This window comes from Chiloscyllium plagiosum, chromosome 21 (genome assembly GCF_004010195.1).
Source record: "Chiloscyllium plagiosum isolate BGI_BamShark_2017 chromosome 21, ASM401019v2, whole genome shotgun sequence".
Taxonomy (NCBI): domain Eukaryota; kingdom Metazoa; phylum Chordata; class Chondrichthyes; order Orectolobiformes; family Hemiscylliidae; genus Chiloscyllium; species Chiloscyllium plagiosum.
Genome location: NC_057730.1, coordinates 34,403,684 through 34,421,813, shown reverse-complemented (window position 1 = coordinate 34,421,813; position 18,130 = coordinate 34,403,684). Strand labels below are relative to the sequence as shown.

Here is an 18,130-nt window from a genome sequence, read left to right as displayed (position 1 = left end):
ACAAGGATCTGTTTTGGGACCACTGCTGTTTGTCATTTTTATAAATGACTGAGACGCAGGCATAGGTGGATGGATTAGTAAATTTGCAGATGACACTAAAGTTGGTGGAGTAGTCAACAGTTTGGAAGAAAGTTATAGGTTGCAGGGGGACTTGGATAAACTGCAGAATTGGGCTGAGAGGTGGCAAATGGAGTTCAATGTAGCTAAATGTGAGGTGATGCACTTTGGGAAGAATAACAGGAAGGCAGAGTACTGGGTCAATGGAAAGATTGTTGGAAGTGTGGACGTGCAGAGGGATCTTGGAGTCCATGTGCATAGATCCCTGAAAGTTGCCACCCAGGTGGATAGTGCTGTTAAGAAGGCGTATGGTGTGTTGGGTCTCATTCGTAGAGGGATTGAGGTCCAGAGCCGCAATATCATGCTGCAACGGAACAAAACGCTGGTGTGGCCGCACCATACAGTTCTGGTCGCCATATTTTGGGAAGGATGTGGAAGCATTTGAAAAGGTGCAGAGGAGATTTACCAGGATGTTGCCTGGTCTGAAAGGAAGGTCTTACGAGGAAAGGCTGAGAGACTTGAGTCTATTCTCATTGGAAAGATGAAGGCTAAGAGGGGATTTGATAGAGACATACAAGATGATCAGAGGGTAGACAGTGAAAGTCTTTTTCCTAGGATGATGACGTCAGCTTGTACGAGGGGGCATAACTACAAATTGAGGGGTGATAGATTTAAGACAGATGTCAGAGGCAGGTTATTTACTCAGACAATGGTAAGGGCATGGAATGCCCTGCCTGCCAATGTAGTTAACTCAGCCACATTAGGGAGATTTAAACAGTCCTTGGATCAGCACATGGATGATTTTGGGATAGTGTAGGGGGACAAGCTGAGAATAGTTCACAGGTCAGCTCAACATTGAGGACTGAAAGGCCTGTTCTGTGCTGTATTGTTCTATGTTCTATCTACCGTACCCACTTCTGCATAAATCCATTTAGGTAACTGACTTTATCCAGCAGTGAGCTCAAGACCTTTATAGAGTATGTTATAATGTTTTAATCCAGAAGACTAAATTGATGGCCGATGAGCATTCTATGCGTACTGAAGAATAATGTTATTTTTCTCGCTCACAGCCTCTTCAGATAACCTTGCGCGCCTGTGGTGTGTGGAGACAGGTGAAATTAAACGAGAGTACAGTGGCCATCAGAAGGCAGTCGTGTGCCTGGCCTTTAATGACAGCGTTCTGGGCTGAAGATTTCCAAAAAAAAGCTTATTTCCCAGCTCACCTCCATCCCTGTCTTTGCCCCATTCCCTTTTCCATTCCAAGCTATTTTTTAAATGAACTCCCAGTTGAAGTTTTTCATTGGAAGTCTCTGTGAGATCAGTCTAAGTTGCTGAATGCTGGAACATTTGTGGTTGCATCTTTGGCAGGCTCACCATCACATGACCTGTGAGGCAGTTATTAATAGCCCAAGAAGCATCAGTTCTGACACCAAGGTTTCAATAAAGTTAGCGACGGATGAGTGAACCCTTCACACAGTATCTACCTGAATGGTGAAGAAGTGTCCAGCAGCACAATTCTAGATACTATTCTTCCAAACCTAGACAGTCAGATGTATATTGTGAACTTTCTAATACTGGAAGTATTGGTAAGTACAAGTCTATTATTGGTGACAACAGTGTGAGTATTTTTGAAGGTACAAATTAAGGATATCTTGTGCAATGTTAAAGCATAAGTTCTCTGTTGTTACTTCCTTCTGTGTAGTAGTTCTGATAGAAGCTGATCAAAAATTCTAGAACTCCAGCATGAACAGGTTTGCTTTTACTCCTACTTGTTGTGGGAGCCTGAATGGAAGCTGTTTGATTTGCAGGAAGTGGGCATACCTGGTGCCAGTAGCATAATCATTGAACATTTTGTGCACTGAGACAATATAGGCCAATGAGTTTACAGTGCAATCATTGAATGCCCTAAACATTAACCTGATGCTGAGTAAGATCATTAAAATTATAGACAAATAAAAATTATTTCTACACCTGACTGGATGCTGCTTTCCTTTTTTGAGAGAGAGGAGAAAGAATCTATAATATCCTATCATTAAACTGTTATGTTTGGAATGGCCTGTGGAGACATGGCACTCTATAAGTGCAAATCTTATTTCTTTTTTGTCTCTGAATAACTGTATGGTTTTAAAACCACGTAACGTTTCAGCACATACACATAAGTAAATTACTGAAGACACTGGAAATCTGAAATAAAAACAGAGAATGTTAGAAATACTCCACTAGTCAGATTACATCTATGGAGGAACAGATTTAACATTTTTGCAATATACACTGTGTACAAAAGCAAATTTGATGCTTTTTTCTCTAAACTAAAATAGTGGCTATACCCAAAAGTCCTTTGGGTGTAAAACACTCTAGAAAGATCCAGGATCAAGAAAAGCATTGAGGAAGTGCACATGCGTTTTTCAGTCTCACTTTTTTTGAGCACATATATTTTTGGTATTCTGCATGTATGGTTCAGATTAAGGACCTCTTCCATATCAGTACTGAGTTTGCAATGAGTGGCCTTATTCTACCCTCCCACTTCCCTTGTTCTGTGAATGGGTGCAGTTTAGAGACTTTGACAATGAAGTGATCCCATGTCTGGATGTTATAAACTATGCCAATAAAGATGTATCCATGATGAGTTCATCAGTTTTATTGTTTCTCTGGAAACCTCAAAAACATATAAATTGATGAGGTACATCGGGTAACAAATAGGCAATGGCATTAAGCACTATATAAAGAAACTAGTTCTCTGATGTCATTGTAAAATCTTGAATTTTGTTGATTTTTAACCACTACTACTTCAATATCAAAATAGTTTAATTCTGAAATAGGGAAGAAGTGACATTTTGTATTCAACAGACTAACCAGGCTAACAAAAATAACTTCCTCCCCTTCAACAACAACCCCCCCGGCATACATAGGTTGTTATCTATTCTTGCATTGAAGCTGATTAATTAATAGTTGGAGCATTGAATAAGAATTGGGAAAGAAAGAAATCAGAATTGTAAGAGTAAGGGAAAAGCAATTAAGTCACTGTTTTTAAAACAAATCAGCTATGTTCATCGTAAAGGTTAATGTAAGGAAATAATGCAGGAAATGTTTAATCTGGCAGATAGTAAAAACACACAGAGACACAGACATTGTTTGGAAAACAGATATCGATGCAGAAGTAGATCAGCCGTTGCTGTGCAGGCCCTGTGGAAGCAGAAGGATAGCATTATGAGAAAAATCAGCAGCCAAATGGAGCGCAGTTCTTAGGATCACTAATGTACCTTTAATTATTCACTGAATATACAGCATAGCCGCACCTTTTCAGAGCTGATTCAGTACCACAAGGTCATGACACAGTATTGTAAAATTTATGAAACACCTCCCTTCAGTGGCACTTGAACAAGTTACAAGTAAAATTATGTTACTTGTTGAGCTAGAGCGTCTTTAAATGGATTATCTGCATCATGTTCTTCTCCAAGAACAATATTGAATAGAGTTTAATGTAAAGGAGCAAAAGGAAAGTTACACAACTGACATTCTGAGTTCGTCAGAAATAAGTAAAAGGAGCTAATCCAACCCTGATACTTAGTGTTTTATAAAATAACACTGCAATTGTTAAAGCCCTTTAAAAATACAACACTTACTGTTACTTTTCTGCAGCCAATAAATAGAGGTGTGATTGCAGAGCCTGTCAATATGATCGCCCAAAGTCAGTGGGTCCACTTTCTTTCTACTCAGAATTCCAAGATATTCCCTGGAGAATTGGGTTTCATTTCTTGGCAGCAACAGCTGGTTAAGTTAAAAGGAAATCAGTGTTTTCTCTGTATAACTGTTCAGGTTTTCCACATTATAAATTGGTTACTTATACTTTGTAAATCCTGAACTTGTCCTTATTGTTGAAATCCTCCCACAGCATTTGCCTTCCCTTTTTCTGTCTCTAACCTCCTCCACCTGAAAACCCTCGTGAGATAACTGTGCAGCTCTCAACTGGCCATTTATAGTCATAGAGATATACAACGGGGAAGCAGATCCTTTGGTCCAACTCGTCCATGCCGACCAGATATCCTAAATAAATGGCCCATATCCCTCTAACTCTTCCTATTCATGTACTCATCCAGATGCCTTTTAAATACTGTAATCGTAACAGCCTCCACTACTTCCTCTGGTAGCTCCATTCCATATGCGCACTACCCTCTGTATGAAAATGTTGCCTCTTAATTCTCTTTTATATCTTTCCCCTCTCACCCTAATTCTATGCCCCCTAGATTTGGACTTTGCCCATCCCAGGGAAAATACCTTATCTATTTACCCTATCTATGCTCCTCGTGGTTTTATAACTCTTTCAGGTCACCCCTCAGGTCTTTCAGGTCACCCCTCAGCCTCCAATGTTCCAGGAAAATAGCCCCAGCCTATTCAACCCCTCATCATAGCTTAAACCCTCCAACCCTGGCAATATCTTCGTAGATCTTTTCTGAACCCTTTCAAGTTTCAATGCATCCTTTCTATATGTATCCCATTAGTATCTTTACCTTGGCTGCCTAAGCTCTAAGCTATAGAATTCTTTCCTATTATCTCTCCACCTTTCTCTCCTCCTCTATTATTGTCAAGACATTGTTCACTGTCCATGACCCTAAACCCTCCATCCAGAAGAAAGGACATTACTTTTGCTTCTTTCAGTTTAGAACGCTGTATTTGCTATTCACAATGCAGTCTTCTCTACACTGGGGAGACAAAATACAAACTGGGTGACCACTTTGCTTGCCACTTTAGTTCACCACTTTGTTCTCATACTCACATCTCTGTCGTCCTGCTGCAGTGTTTCAGTGAAGCCCAGCACAAGCTTGAGGAACAACAATCCATCTCCCATTTAGGAACTCTACGACTCTCTGGATTCAACATTCAACTAAACTTCAGACCGTGAACTCTGGCCTCTACTTTGTTTCTTTATGTTAGTGCTAGTCTGTGCCCTGTTTTCGTGATTTTTCTTTCTGATAGAGTTTGCTTCCTTCTGCTACTAACACTTAGCCCCAAATCTTCATTACAACTACTTCTACTCCCTTTGCCTTTTGTTCCATTTGTAGTTATCTTGCCGGCTCTCTAACCAATTCCTTACCCTCTTCCTTTCCCAATCATGTCTAAATCTTTTCAGTTGTGAGGACCAGTCATATTGAACTCTGTTAGCTCAGTTTCAATCTTCACAGTTGCTACCGCACCTGCTGAGTTTACCAGCATTTTCTGAGTTTACGTCACATTTCCAGCATGACAGAATTTTGCTCCAACACTCTTCCTCAATTTCCTTCTTTAAGTCACTCATGAAAATCTATTTCACTTCTGAAGTTTCTGACTTAATATCACCTTAAGTGGCTTATTGTCATAGTTTGTTCTGTAATGCACCTTTTCATTGCACCAAAGGTCAATTGTCTTTTCATTAAATTCATACGTTTATATAAATTGTTGTTATTTAAATACTGTAACCCTATCGGCCTTAACTTCACAAACCTCAAATGGTTCCTTCCTCTGCGTATATTCATTGTAAAATCTCTTCGCAACCTCACCTTACCATTTTTTCAATGCAACCAACTCCCACCCAATTGTCCCATCTAGCTCTCTGTTTTCTTTGACCCTGAATTGCATTGTCAGAACTGCACTATTCATTGTCAATGTGAGCCTTCACTCTCTACATGGAAATGGTGTGGAATATTTTCATAAATTTCAATTGTTTCAGCAGTATAAATCTAATATTGAAGTTCAACCTGTTGATGCATGTGCTCCCATTGAAATCTCTGTCTCTTGTGCATCAGCACTCTCTGAAGAAAATCCTTTTTATCAATTCAGTTAAGTTCAGCTCTTACTGCTTGTTAACTCTGTCTTTGAAGTTCATTCCTCAGTTATATTAACTTGGTCACTGAGAGACAATTATATCTCAAATAACTTCTGTGTTCTTGCCTCTAATATCATGCTTGTGATTATTCCAAACATTTATTATCCTTTTGAGGGGAAAGAAAAGATATGTCTTTCTGAGTTTGTGGCTATAACTACACCACACCAATGTTCCCTTGTTCAGTATAATGTGTGCAATTCCACTCTGGTCACAATTACATTGTTGTGTAAAATTAACATATATTTGTACTATTGTACATTTTAAAGACTTGTAAAGAATATTAAATTGAAGCCTTAACCTAGTTGAGCAAAATCCAACAATGTCATTCCACAACCATCTTCCATTAAACCACTAAAAGGCTGGAACCAAGTCATATGTTTAATTGTCAGAGTTAAGAATGATCCCATGGAATAGTGAAATCTGAATGTTGCCCTGCTAAACTTCATTATCAGAAACAAAAACAAAAGTTGTTGAAAAACGCTCAGCAGGGTTTGTGAAGAGAAAGCATAGTTAATGTTTTGGGTCTGGTGACCCTTCCAGCAACTTCTGTTTTTGTTTCTGATTTACAGAATCCACAGTTCTTTCTGTTTTTAAACTTCATTATCAGTCTGGTTTATGTCATTTATCATTAATCTTCTATTGCTACTGCAACTTGATTACTACATCTCAATGGAAACAGTTATTTTCCTCTGCCAGGATTGTTGTGTTTATCTTAAACTGAATTTTAACAACAGTAACTGATACTCAGTGTATACACAAGTATTTGCTGACAATTAGGAATTATCAAATCTGAGGTGAAGTATAAAAGATTTTAAGAAAATACAGATTAATATTTGGATAGTTAGGTGATAGTTTCTAATGGCTTTCTTGGTAATTCTCAATTCTATTCTACAGCTATTTAACCATGGATATGGGTACAGTTATTATACTTAAAAAAACATCTGGTTAAGTACATGAATAAGAAATGTTTAGAGGGAAATGGGCCAAGTGCATGCAGGTGGAACTAGTTTAGATTGGGATTATGGTTGGCATGGACCAGAGTCTGTTTCTGTGCTGTGTAACTCTATGTATTTTCTCTGTAAGAGAAAAACAGAATGTTACTATTCAAAATGATGAGAATTTGTGAAACATTTTTGTCCAGGGGGGGTTGGGGTGATGTTGTACAGAAATATCAGAAAGTTAACATGATGTTAGAGACAACAGTTAGGAGGACAAATGATACATTGCCAGTTATTGCCAAGAGATGTTGTTTGGAAAGTGAAGAAGTCTTGCTGTGAATCTCTAGGTCAGATTTTCCCTTTCATTAAAATATCAGTATCCCTTTGGAATTCCTTTTTCACAGACACTAACTCAGTCTCTCTCTCTCTACACTCACACACACACTGGAACTCAAAATCTCTTGCACAGACACATGTTCACACATAAACATTCTATAGTGCACTTGCAGACTTTCAGTCATACACATGTACACACGCACTCACACAGACTCACATGTAGAGAATTACACATTCAGCATCTCTCAGAATCACACAATTTCACACATACCTCTCTTGCGCACTCAAATACAATCTACATTCAAATAACCTCAACCACAAATTCTCGTCCCCCCCCCACAGTCACTCTCACTCCCCCTCAATCACTATCACTCCCTCACATGCACTCTCACTTCACAGTCACACAGACTCCCTCACTGTCACACATATTTCCTCACAAGTATGTACAAACAACACACATGTATCTAAGGGTTCAGAAGATTTGTTTAATTGCAAATCCACATTTAAAAAAATTTTTAGACAGCACACAATTTGAAGCCTAAGTCCGACAGTGTGGCATTTGATAAATTCCTGTTTTTCGGATGAAACATGTCTGACTCCAGGTTCAAACTCTGTGACAGGTTCTGAACAAGGCCTAACACCTACAATTCAGCAGTGGCTGACCAGATATGTTATCTTTTGTATACTCCAATTATATTTTCCTGTTTGAAATTTGGAAAATTAGACAGACAGCGCTGACACTTTCTCTGGATACTGACTCTAAACAGATCCTGGAATTTGCAACTTCATCCAATTAAATGTACGCATTCTTTGTAACAGAGTTCTCAACATCAATGCTAATTAACATTTCTATAGTGCAGGAATGTATAAATGATCCAAGGTTCAGCAGGAGTCGGTCAGTCGGCCATTTAAGGTTTGTTCATGGCAGCCATTTCATTGATAGCACAGATCTGATATTGACTTTATAAATAGGGAAAGACAAGGAAGAGTAGGGACTTGGGAGTCTGTCCATTCGAGTGCAGCACAGATTCACCAGAATGATAGTTGGGCAGCACAGATTCAATGGCGAGGGAGTGAAATGTCACAAATCCAGGGTTATATTCCTGAAATGATCAGAGATTATTGAAGTTTTCAAGTGAATAATGGAAACTGCTGGGCTACAGAGAAAGGCTTCTGCTTCTGGATTTAGGACTACGATCATCATCTAAAAAATCCAAGAATAAACTGAAACACTTTCAAGTCTAAAAGAAGGAACAAGCTGCCCATTTCTCTATATGATGTTGCAAAGTCTATTTCCTGCTTACTTACTCACTGAACCTGTCCAATCCCCTCCCCAGCCTTTCCCTGCCACCCTCCTATTTTACTGCCTGACATAACTTTGTGTGATCAGCAAACTTCAAACATGATCCCGTCATCTCAGATAGACATTATAAAGAATTGTGTCTGGAGTAATACCTTGTGATACCCACTAATACCAGCCTGATAACCTGAAAAATGACCTCCTTGTTCCCACTATCCATTTTCTGTTCTTTATCATTCCTCACACCAAAGCTCACTGACACATTAGCTCTTGGTTCAATAATACGTGCGTTTGATTATTAGTCATCCTTGTGTATGCAAATTCCTACCTCCCCCCACCATGGGGTTCATCTCCCTATTTCCATTCAAACTGTTCCATCCCTTTATCAGTTAGCTTTTTAAAGTTTCTTCACTGTATATGTCCAGTACACTGTATAGCTTGTGTATGTTCTGTTCCTGGCCATGTTTTTTTATCCCATGAGCATCAGTTTATCTTATTGTTCAGTTGTGAGACTTTATCTTCTATGGGAATCCAAAACTAGAGGGCATCGGTTTAAGGTGATGGGGGGAAGATTTAAAAGGGATCTAAGGGGCAACTTTCTCACACAGAGGGTGGAGTGTGTATGGAATAAGCTGCCAGAGCAAGTCATGGAGGCAGGTTCAATTACAACATTTACAAGTTAAAAATCACAACACCAGGTTATAGTCCAACAGGTTTATTTGGAGGCACTAGCTTTTGCAGCCCTGCGTGTTCATCACCTTGGGAAGAAACAGCACTGCGAAAGCTAGTGCTTCCAAATAAACCCGTTGGATTATAACCTGGTGTTGTGTGATTTTTAATTTTGTCCAACCCAGCCAATACTGGCTCCTCCAAATCATAATATTTGTAAGGCAACTGAATGGGTAAATAAATAGGCAGGGTTTAGAGGGATATGGGCTAAATACTGACAAATGGGACTAGATTAATTTAGGATACAAGGTCAGCATGGACGTGTTGGACTAAAGGATCTGTTTCCGTGCTGTACAGCTCTATGACTAATCAATTTGTGGTTTCTGAATGACCTGTGCATGACTGAAAGATGATGAGTGTGTAGTCCTGTACATGTGTGTGTGTGTGTGTGTGTATACACACGTGTGTATGACTGAAAATACTGTGCTGCAGACTAATCAATTTGTGGTTTCTGAATGACCTGTGCATGACTGAAAGATGATGAGTGTGTAGTCCTGTACATGTGTGTGTGTGTGTATGACTGAAAATACTGTGCTGCAAATAGTACATAATTTAAGATGTATAAAATTTCACAATCTTAATTTCACTCTTTGATCTTGCCTGCGCTGACCACCTCTTTCACTAGTGCAAGCCAGACGTCTTGAACATAAACCATGTTCTCCATTTGACCATTCAACAGACTGAGATGGAATGTATAAGATCATTGGAGAAAGGAATTCCCAACAAAGAAAGAGAGAAATAAAAGAAATTATTTTTTAAAGGAAATGAACTGCAGAAGAAATGCAATTTACACAGGATGAATGATTGCAAACTCTGAACATGTGAGCATATAATTTTACAAAACTCATGAGTAACTAACAAACACTTCATAGTAAGTGAAATGCTTTAAGCAGAACTATAGAAGGTTTGATTCCTTATTGGTGCTAAATTAACTCTACTCAGATGGAGAACGGTTGTGCACAATGGCTTTAGTGACTTTAAATTAGACAGGAAGAAAATGAATGTACATGGTCATCTGCTGGAGTGGAAATCAGGCAATGCTCTGATCACGCATGCTGTGACTCCTCATCATAATTCACCAGCTCAGTCTGGGGTCACTAATGAAAAATAGTTGCTTAGGCAAGTTTACTGGAACCTGTGGAACTGTATTCCAGAAATGGTCAGTACTGACAGAAGAGGATAGGAGAATATTTAATGACTCCTCCAGATACAAGTGAGTAATCTGCACTTTATTGGAACCTAATTTTCCTCGATGATGGGAAGTCTGTGTAAAAGCATGACTAGAATCAACTTGGAGATGTGAACTGAGATGATGTTTCAGCGCAGCATTCCACATTAGTCCTACAACTTTTACAGAAAGAGTGGAACAAAGCAGGTTTTGTGTTAAATCCAAGGCCACTCATGAAGGGATGCATTTCATTCTGGGCCTTAGCCCACCACCAGAAATACTCAGGGCAAATTCTGCTTAATGGCTGCAATGATCTGTTTTAATGGGCAACAATTTTCAACTTTTAATGAATTTGATGTCCAGGTCTATAAGAATATTAATATATTTCTTAAGTATTCATTGTCCTATTTCTTATAAGAAGTGTCTTTTAGCACTTGTGCACATTCTGCAACTGCGCTGTCCATGTAAATTCTGTATGTTGCAGATGTCTAAGTAGAAACTCCTGTGAGCCTGCTCAGTCCTCATTTATGGTTTCACTTCAAACTACAGATGGATTTCAAAGATATTATTGACTTGTATTGAGTTACTTGGGCTTCTTGCCAGCGACCCCAAATTAAATACAGTACGTATCGCTGACATTAAAGAAAACCGGAAGGCTATGGATCAGTGTTCCTGCTTCCGACTAATAATTTTTTTAAAATCCCCTGTAAGGATAAATTGTCAATCATACACTTTTAATAACTTCAGAATCTGATTTTCACAGCACATGAAATAAAAGTAAGAGTTGGCCTTTCAATTCTTGAGCCTATTCTGCAACAATTCTGAAGCTGTCATTTGTTGTGGACAAACCCAAAAGGAAAAACATTTTCTCAGTACCCTGTTAAGACCTCTCAGAATCTTAATATGTTTAATTAAGATCATTTCTTATTCTTCCAAATTCCAATGAGTAAAGGTTCAACTTCAGCATTTACTCATAGCAGTGATCAACCAAGCAAACCAACTCAAAGTCAAGTATATATTCCCCTAAATAAGGAGACCAAAACTGCACACAGTATTCAAGGTGTGTTCTCACCAGTTCCCTGTACAAGTTGGTGAAATGTCTCTGTTTTTATATTTCAGTCTTTTGCAAGAAAGGCCACATTCAATTTGTCTTCCTAATCACTTGCTGTACCTGCATGCTAACTTTATGATTTAGATATGAGCGACTCAGATGTAGAGACTCTTCATTTAAGTAATATTCTGCCATTTTGTTTGCTTTCAAAGTTGACCACCTCTCGTTTTCCCACAATATTTTTCGTCTGTCAATTTTACCCACTCACTTCTCTCACCATTTGTACACTCTTCATGTGCTCCTGACGACTTGCTTTCCTATCTATCTTTAAATCATCAGCAAATTTGCCTAAAATACACCTTCACATTGATTGTGGATGGTTGAGGCTTATTCCCTAATACCTGTGACACCATACAAGTTATGTCAATATTTTATCAATCTGAAAATCACGCATTTATCCTGATTCTTTGCAATCAGTTAACCAATAAACTATCCATGCTAACATATTACCCACATCACCATGAGTTCTTAGCTTCTGTATTTTCTTTTATGTGATATGTTATTGAATGCTTTTTGGAATCCCAAAGAAACTACATGTGCTTGTTTCTCTTTATAAACCTGTGTAATAGCTTCAAAGATTTCAATAAATTTCTCAAATATGATTTCCCCTTCATAAAACCCTGATGATCCTGCTTGGTTATCTAAATTCCTGCTGCTTCTTACATAATCAAGAATTCCAGCATTTTTCCCAATAGGAGATGTTAGGGTAACTGCTTTTTGTATCACTTCTTTCCTGCAGAGGAGTGCTGCATTTGCAGTTTTCCATTTGCAATCTACTGGAGCCGTTCCAGATTAAGGAAATTTTGGAAGATTATAACCAATGCATTCACTACTACAATAACCATTTCTTTAAGATGTTAGGATGAAGGCGATCAGGATTGGGGACATGTCAGCCTTCAGACTTGCAGTTTTACTAATACTTCATCTCTTTGTGACAGAGATTGTTTTAGATTCCTCCCTCCCTTTTACTCCTTGATTTTCTATTATAGGTTGATGCTTTTATTGCCTTCAGTTATGAAAACAGATATAAACAACAGTTGCTCAAAATCTCTGCCATTTCCTTATTGGCTGTTATTAATTTTCAAGTCTCATTTACGAACTTTACCTACTCTCCTCCTTTTTGTACACTTTTGGAAACTCCTACTGTCTGTTCTAATATTTCTTGCTAGTTTAATCTTATTCTAATTTATCTCTCTATTTCATTTGTCATCCTTTGCCGAGTTCTAAATTTTTTCCTTTTATTCTGTCATACCATTTAGATTGCAGCATTGCACCACTCTTTTCTTTCCATTTGGTACCATTGTTAATTTTTTTAGTCAACCATTGACCATCTTTGTCAGTTTTTGTTGATGGACTATGTCTTTTTTAGTTATTTCCCTTTTGTCATATTTGCTGCTCACAATTTTGTCACAATTCCTGTTTCTCAGTCAGCTATGGAAAAGTATGCTCAGTATCTTTGCTGTTTCATCGTTTTTTTTTTCCCAACTGTTCTGCAAAATTAAGGGGTGACCTTATAAAGGTTTATAAAATCATGAGGGACATGGATAGGGTAAATAGACAAGGTCTTTTCCCTGGGTTAGGGGAGTCCAGAATAAGAGGGCTTAAGTTTAGGGTGAGGGGGAAAGATTTAAAAGGGACCTAAAGGGCAAATTTTTCATGCAAAAGGTGGTGCTTGTATGAAATGAGTTGTATGAGAGATATGGGCCAAGTGCTGGCAGATGGGACTAGATTAATTTAGGCTATCTGGTCAGCATGGATGAGTTGGACTGAAGAGTCTGTTTCCGTGCTGTTCATCTCTATGACTATACCTCTAAGGTTGATAATCCTCAGCTGATCAAAGCTAAACAATTTATTTGCTCTTTTTGTCCAGACAGTGTTATTATCACAGCACATGGACACATCTGAGAACTATTTGGAACATGTTGTTTCTGTTGCTCCACGAAGCTATGTTCTGATTTGGGCTATGTTTTGGGAGATGTAAATATTGCTTTCATAGAATCCCTACAGTGTGGAAGCAGGCCATTTGGCCCGTCGAGTTTACACCAAACTTCTGAACAGCATCCCTCCCAGACCTACCCCCCCCCCCCCCTCCTATCCTCATAACCACTCGTTTACCAATGCTAATCCACTTAGCCTGCACATCTTTGGACAGCGGGAGGAAATTGGAGCACCTGGAGGACACCCACACAAACACTGGGAGAATGTGTAAACTCCACACAGACAGTCGCCCAAAGATGGAATTGAAGCTGAGACCTTGGTGTCAACTGTTGAGTCTCCATACCGCGTTATACCTTATGCTTCTGGGCAGTGATGACAGTGTGAATATTCTTTTGGTCAGCAGCCAACATTTTTCGAACTAGACAGATGTTTCCCCCTCCGGGCTGATAACAAACTAAACCCTGCCAAGGAAGCAAAGAATCAGTTAGTCTATGTCAGAAGCCTAATAATTTATTTCAGCACTGTGCAGTTAAAGAAAGAGTATCATGTATTTCTTTAGGCTCAATCTATGTGTAGGTTTGGTAGGGAAACTAACATTTCATGATTGATTTGGTTTAGTTACAATCAAAGTATATTCGTTCATTTATCTATTATTCTGCTTAAGTGTTACAGGTGTGAAACAGACTGACATGCTCGAACAGGATGATGTTAGGAAGGCGGATATGCTGAAAACTTTGAAAAATGTAAGGATAGATAAGTCCCCTAAGCATGACGGGATATACCCAAGGTTACTATGGGAAATGATTGCTGTGCCTTTGGTGATGATCTTTGCATCCTCACTGTCCACTGGAGTTGTGCCAAATGATTGGAGGGTGGCAAATGTTATTCCCTTGTTCAAGAAAGGAAATAGGAATAATCCTGGGAATTACAAACCCGTCAATCTTACATCTGTAGTTGGCAAATTATTGGAGAGGATTCTGAGAGACAGGATTTATGATTACTTGGAAAACCATAGTCAGGTTAGCTTTGTGAGGGGCAGGTCATGCCTCACAAGCCTTACTGAATTTTTTGAGGATGTGACAAACACATTGATCAAGTAAAGCAGTGGATATGGTGTACATGAATTTTAGCAAGGCATTTGATAAGGTTCCCCATGGTAAAGAGGCATGGGATACAGGGAAATTTGGCTGTCTGGATATAGAATTGGCTGGCCCATAGAAGACGGAGAATGGTAGTTGATGGAAAGTATTCAGCCTGGAGCTTGGTGGCCAGTGGTGTTCCGCAGCGATCTTGGTGACTTTTATAAATAATTTGGATGAGGAAGTGGAAAGATGGGTTAGGAAGTTTGCCGATGACACAAAGGTTGGTGGAGTGGTGGATAGTGTGGAGGACTGATGTAGGTTGCAAAGGGACATTCATAGGATGCAAAAATGGGTTGACAGGTGGCAGATGGAGTTCAACTTGATTCATTTTAGAATGTTGAATTTGAATGCAGATTACAGGGTTAAAGGCAAGATTCTTGGCAGTGTGAAGGAACAGAGAAATCTTGGGGTCCATGTCCATAGATCCCTCAAAGTTGCCAGCCAAATTGATAGGGTTGTTAAGAAGATGCATGGTATATTGGCTTTCATTAGCAGGGGGATTGAATTTAAAAGCCACGAGGTTATGCTGCAGCCGTATAGAGCCCTGGTTAGACCACACTTGTGTTCAGTTCTGGTTGCCTCATTCTAGGAAGAATGTGGAAGCTTTAGAGAGGGTGCAGAGGAGATTTAGCAGCATGCTGCCTGTACAGAGAGCATGTCTTATGAAGAAAGGTTGAGGCAGCTAGGGCTTTTCTCATTGGAGCAAAGAAGGATGCGAGGTGACTTAATAGAGGTGTACAAGATGACGAGAGGCAGAGATAGAATGAATAATCAGATACGTTTTCCCGTGGCAGAAATGGCTATCACAAGGGGGCATAATTTTAAGGTGATTAGAAGAAAGTTTAGGGGAGATGTCAGTTCTTTACACAGAGAGTGGTGGGTGCGTGGAATGCACTACCAACAGTGGGAGTAGAGTCAGATACGTTAGGGATATTTAAGCGACTCTTGGATAGGCACATGGAAGATGGTAAAATGAAGAGTATGTAGGTTACTTTGATCTTTAGAGTAGGATAAAAGGTTGGTGCGACATTGAGGGCCGAAGGGCCTGTACTATGCTATACTGTTCTATGTTCTATAGCCAATGCAGATCTTGGTACTGTAATATCATGTGATTTTGCTTAGCTTCATTTGACAAAAAAAAGCGCTATGGGATTATGAACAGAGTAAAGACCATTAATGTTTTAGAGTTACATCTGCAATGCTGAGACCTCTGTCGAGCTTATTCCCATCTCAAGACTGTAAAAACCTGTATCTTTATATTACTACTTTCTGATTGTCTGTATTGGTTTTACTTCAAAGTAAAATCACAAAGCAGAGAGCTCTCAGGAAAGGTAAATGATCAGTGATTTAATGGGAACTTTTCCATACTCCTAAGTAAGAATTGAGAAATGAGCTTGAGAATATTAATCTTTAGATTCTGACTGCATAAACCTCCCTTTTTCTTTAACAAAGAGGTACAGAACATTTAAAATTATCCTCTTAGTAAAATGTCATAAAATGATGATGATAATCTTAATAAAGACACTGGACCCATGGATAATTGACAACATAAGGAACCAGGAGAAAGTGAGACAACATTGACTTCACCAGTTTCCAAATCTTCCCTCCCCCACCTCATCCCAGATCCAACCCTCCAACTCAGCACTGCCCTCTTGACCTGTCCTGCCTGTCCATCTTCCTTCCCACCTATCTGCTCCATCCTCCCCATCGACCTATCACAATTATTCCCCACCTGCATCCACCTATTGCCTTCCCAGGTTGCACATTAACTAGTGCAATAGTTCTGCATCACATATGAGAGGTCAAACTCACCAGCAAAAATCAAGGTTTGGATATTCTGTTGCTGCTCAGAGGTGCAGCAGCAACCCAATTGGTAAGTTATAGATCTTATTACTTAAAGTCAAATTTCCATATTAATTTGCTCATTTGAGACTTCAACCATATTTATGCAATGATGAAATTAACCATGCTGTGGATTGTGGTTTGGAAAGAGTTAACACTCAACAACTTTCAGTCACCGAGGCATGCAAGAAGTTCGAAGTTATCCTGCTGGCCAACGGGGGCATTGGAGAGAAACCAGATACCATGTTGACTTGAACTCTAACTTGAACCAGCAAGGAACAGCTACAGTGTGCCCATAAAGTTGGTGTCCTGCTTTAATAGGTATTATGTAAAATTTCCTGAGTTACAGCACTAGACTTACTCATGTTACTTCAATATGGTTGAAGTCTCAAATGAGCAAATTAATATGGAAATTTGACTTTAAGTAATAAGATCTATAACTTACCAATTGGGTTGCTGCTGCACCTCTGAGCAGCAACAGAATATCCAAACCTTGATTTTTGCTGGTGAGTTTGACCTCTCATATGTGATGCAGAACTATTGCACTAGTTAATGTGCAATTGTTTTGTAATATTTGCAGTTGTCTCATGATGTATCAGAAGTTACAAAATTATGAAGTTGTGGGATATGTTTTAGGACCCAAATGTTAATGGGATCGGCTTGGGGAGATAGTAACATTTTTAAAATCTTAAACCTAACAATTTTCAGGTTTAACAGATATAAGATAAAGGATGGGGAGACAATCTACTTTGATGAGGGACGGTTTGCTGAGGTAGGGACAATATTGGGGGAGATGTTAAGTATATGGAAGCTGGATGGAGCAGGAGTACCTCCCAAGCTCTCCCCCTCCCCACATGTAATCCAGCGGTTGTTTGCCCTAAGAAGCTCTCCACGAGGGGACAGGTGAAATCTTACTGAGAAAAGTAGCAGTCTGTGGGACTAAAATGCCACAGAATGGAGGAAACCCACAGGTTTCCAAGTTTTCCATCCCAAAGGGGGTCAGTAATTATGTAACAGTCACTAATAAAAAAAATCCAATAATGTGTTCAGATGAAACTTCTTTATCTGGAGAGTGGTCAATATGCCACATGGAGTGGTTGGATTGAAATAGTAGTGAAGCATATAATACAAGGGGCAACTAGCTAAGTACATGATGGAAACAAGGGAAGGATATGCTGATGAGATTACAAGAATTTAAATGAAAAGCAGGTTAAGTGAAACATAATCCATAAACACATAATAAATGCAATTGTATTGAGATGAAGCCACTACAAATGCAACCTGAGATTTGGCTGAGAGAGACCTCAGCAGCAACTCATAATTAATTTAGAAAACATACTGGAGCCATACCAGCCCCTTACTTACATTCTTACTGTCAAACAGCACTACTGCTGTGTGGTTCCTGTCCATTATATGGAACGTTACCAGATCCTCTTCCTTGTTTACAACCGCTGACTGACTGACCATAGCACCCTGCACATCATGAAATGTAATCTGAACAACCTAAGGAGAGGCAGAAATGTGTATATTAAAACCAGCGACAACCTGTAGTGACTACGATCTCCTCTTGGTTTCACTGAATTTCAGCAGACATGACAACATAGAAATTTTATTGGACAGAGGAAGAGAGGTTGACTTGGATAATGCAAATGTACACAGGAAGAAACAGTTTATCCGAGTGTATGTACTGTACATGAATGTTTACATTA

The 18,130-nt window shown here is 39.1% G+C and overlaps 2 protein-coding genes across 11 annotated transcripts in view; one reads left to right on the top strand and one right to left on the bottom strand.

Annotated features, from left to right (window-relative positions):
* Positions 1 to 2,032, top strand: part of mlst8 (MTOR associated protein, LST8 homolog (S. cerevisiae)) — an 86,360-nt gene extending 84,328 nt beyond the window's left edge. For all 10 annotated transcript variants that reach the window (XM_043711755.1, XM_043711757.1, XM_043711759.1 and 7 more), the window contains one exon: positions 1,128 to 2,032. In XM_043711755.1, coding sequence (XP_043567690.1) covers positions 1,128 to 1,246 — 119 coding nt within the window. In that variant the 3' untranslated portion in view covers positions 1,247 to 2,032. The remainder of the gene's footprint in view (positions 1 to 1,127) is intronic.
* A 52-nt stretch (positions 2,033 to 2,084) lies between these two features.
* Positions 2,085 to 17,892, bottom strand: bricd5 (BRICHOS domain containing 5). The gene is made up of 4 exons (XM_043711764.1): positions 17,787 to 17,892; positions 13,791 to 13,898; positions 3,681 to 3,825; positions 2,085 to 3,240 (listed from the first exon to the last, which is right to left on the bottom strand). Exons 1-4 carry the CDS (start codon positions 17,886 to 17,888, stop codon positions 3,146 to 3,148), a joined length of 450 nt encoding a protein of 149 aa, XP_043567699.1. The 5' UTR covers positions 17,889 to 17,892; the 3' UTR covers positions 2,085 to 3,145.
* Positions 17,893 to 18,130: the final 238 nt, after the last annotated feature.

What these genes read in the sequence shown, in the direction of transcription:
- bricd5 (XM_043711764.1), bottom strand. Translation starts at nt 17,888, where the DNA reads ATGGTCAGTCAGTCAGCGGTTGTAAACAAGGAAGAGGATCTGGTAACG. An exon ending in TCACTGCCCAGAAGCATAAG is followed by an intron (nt 3,826 to 13,790) that starts GTATAACGCGGT and finishes TAACTTAACCAG; the next exon opens with CTGTTGCTGCCAAGAAATGA. An exon ending in TTGGCTGCAGAAAAGTAACA is followed by an intron (nt 3,241 to 3,680) that starts GTAAGTGTTGTA and finishes CTGCTTCCACAG; the next exon opens with GGCCTGCACAGCAACGGCTG.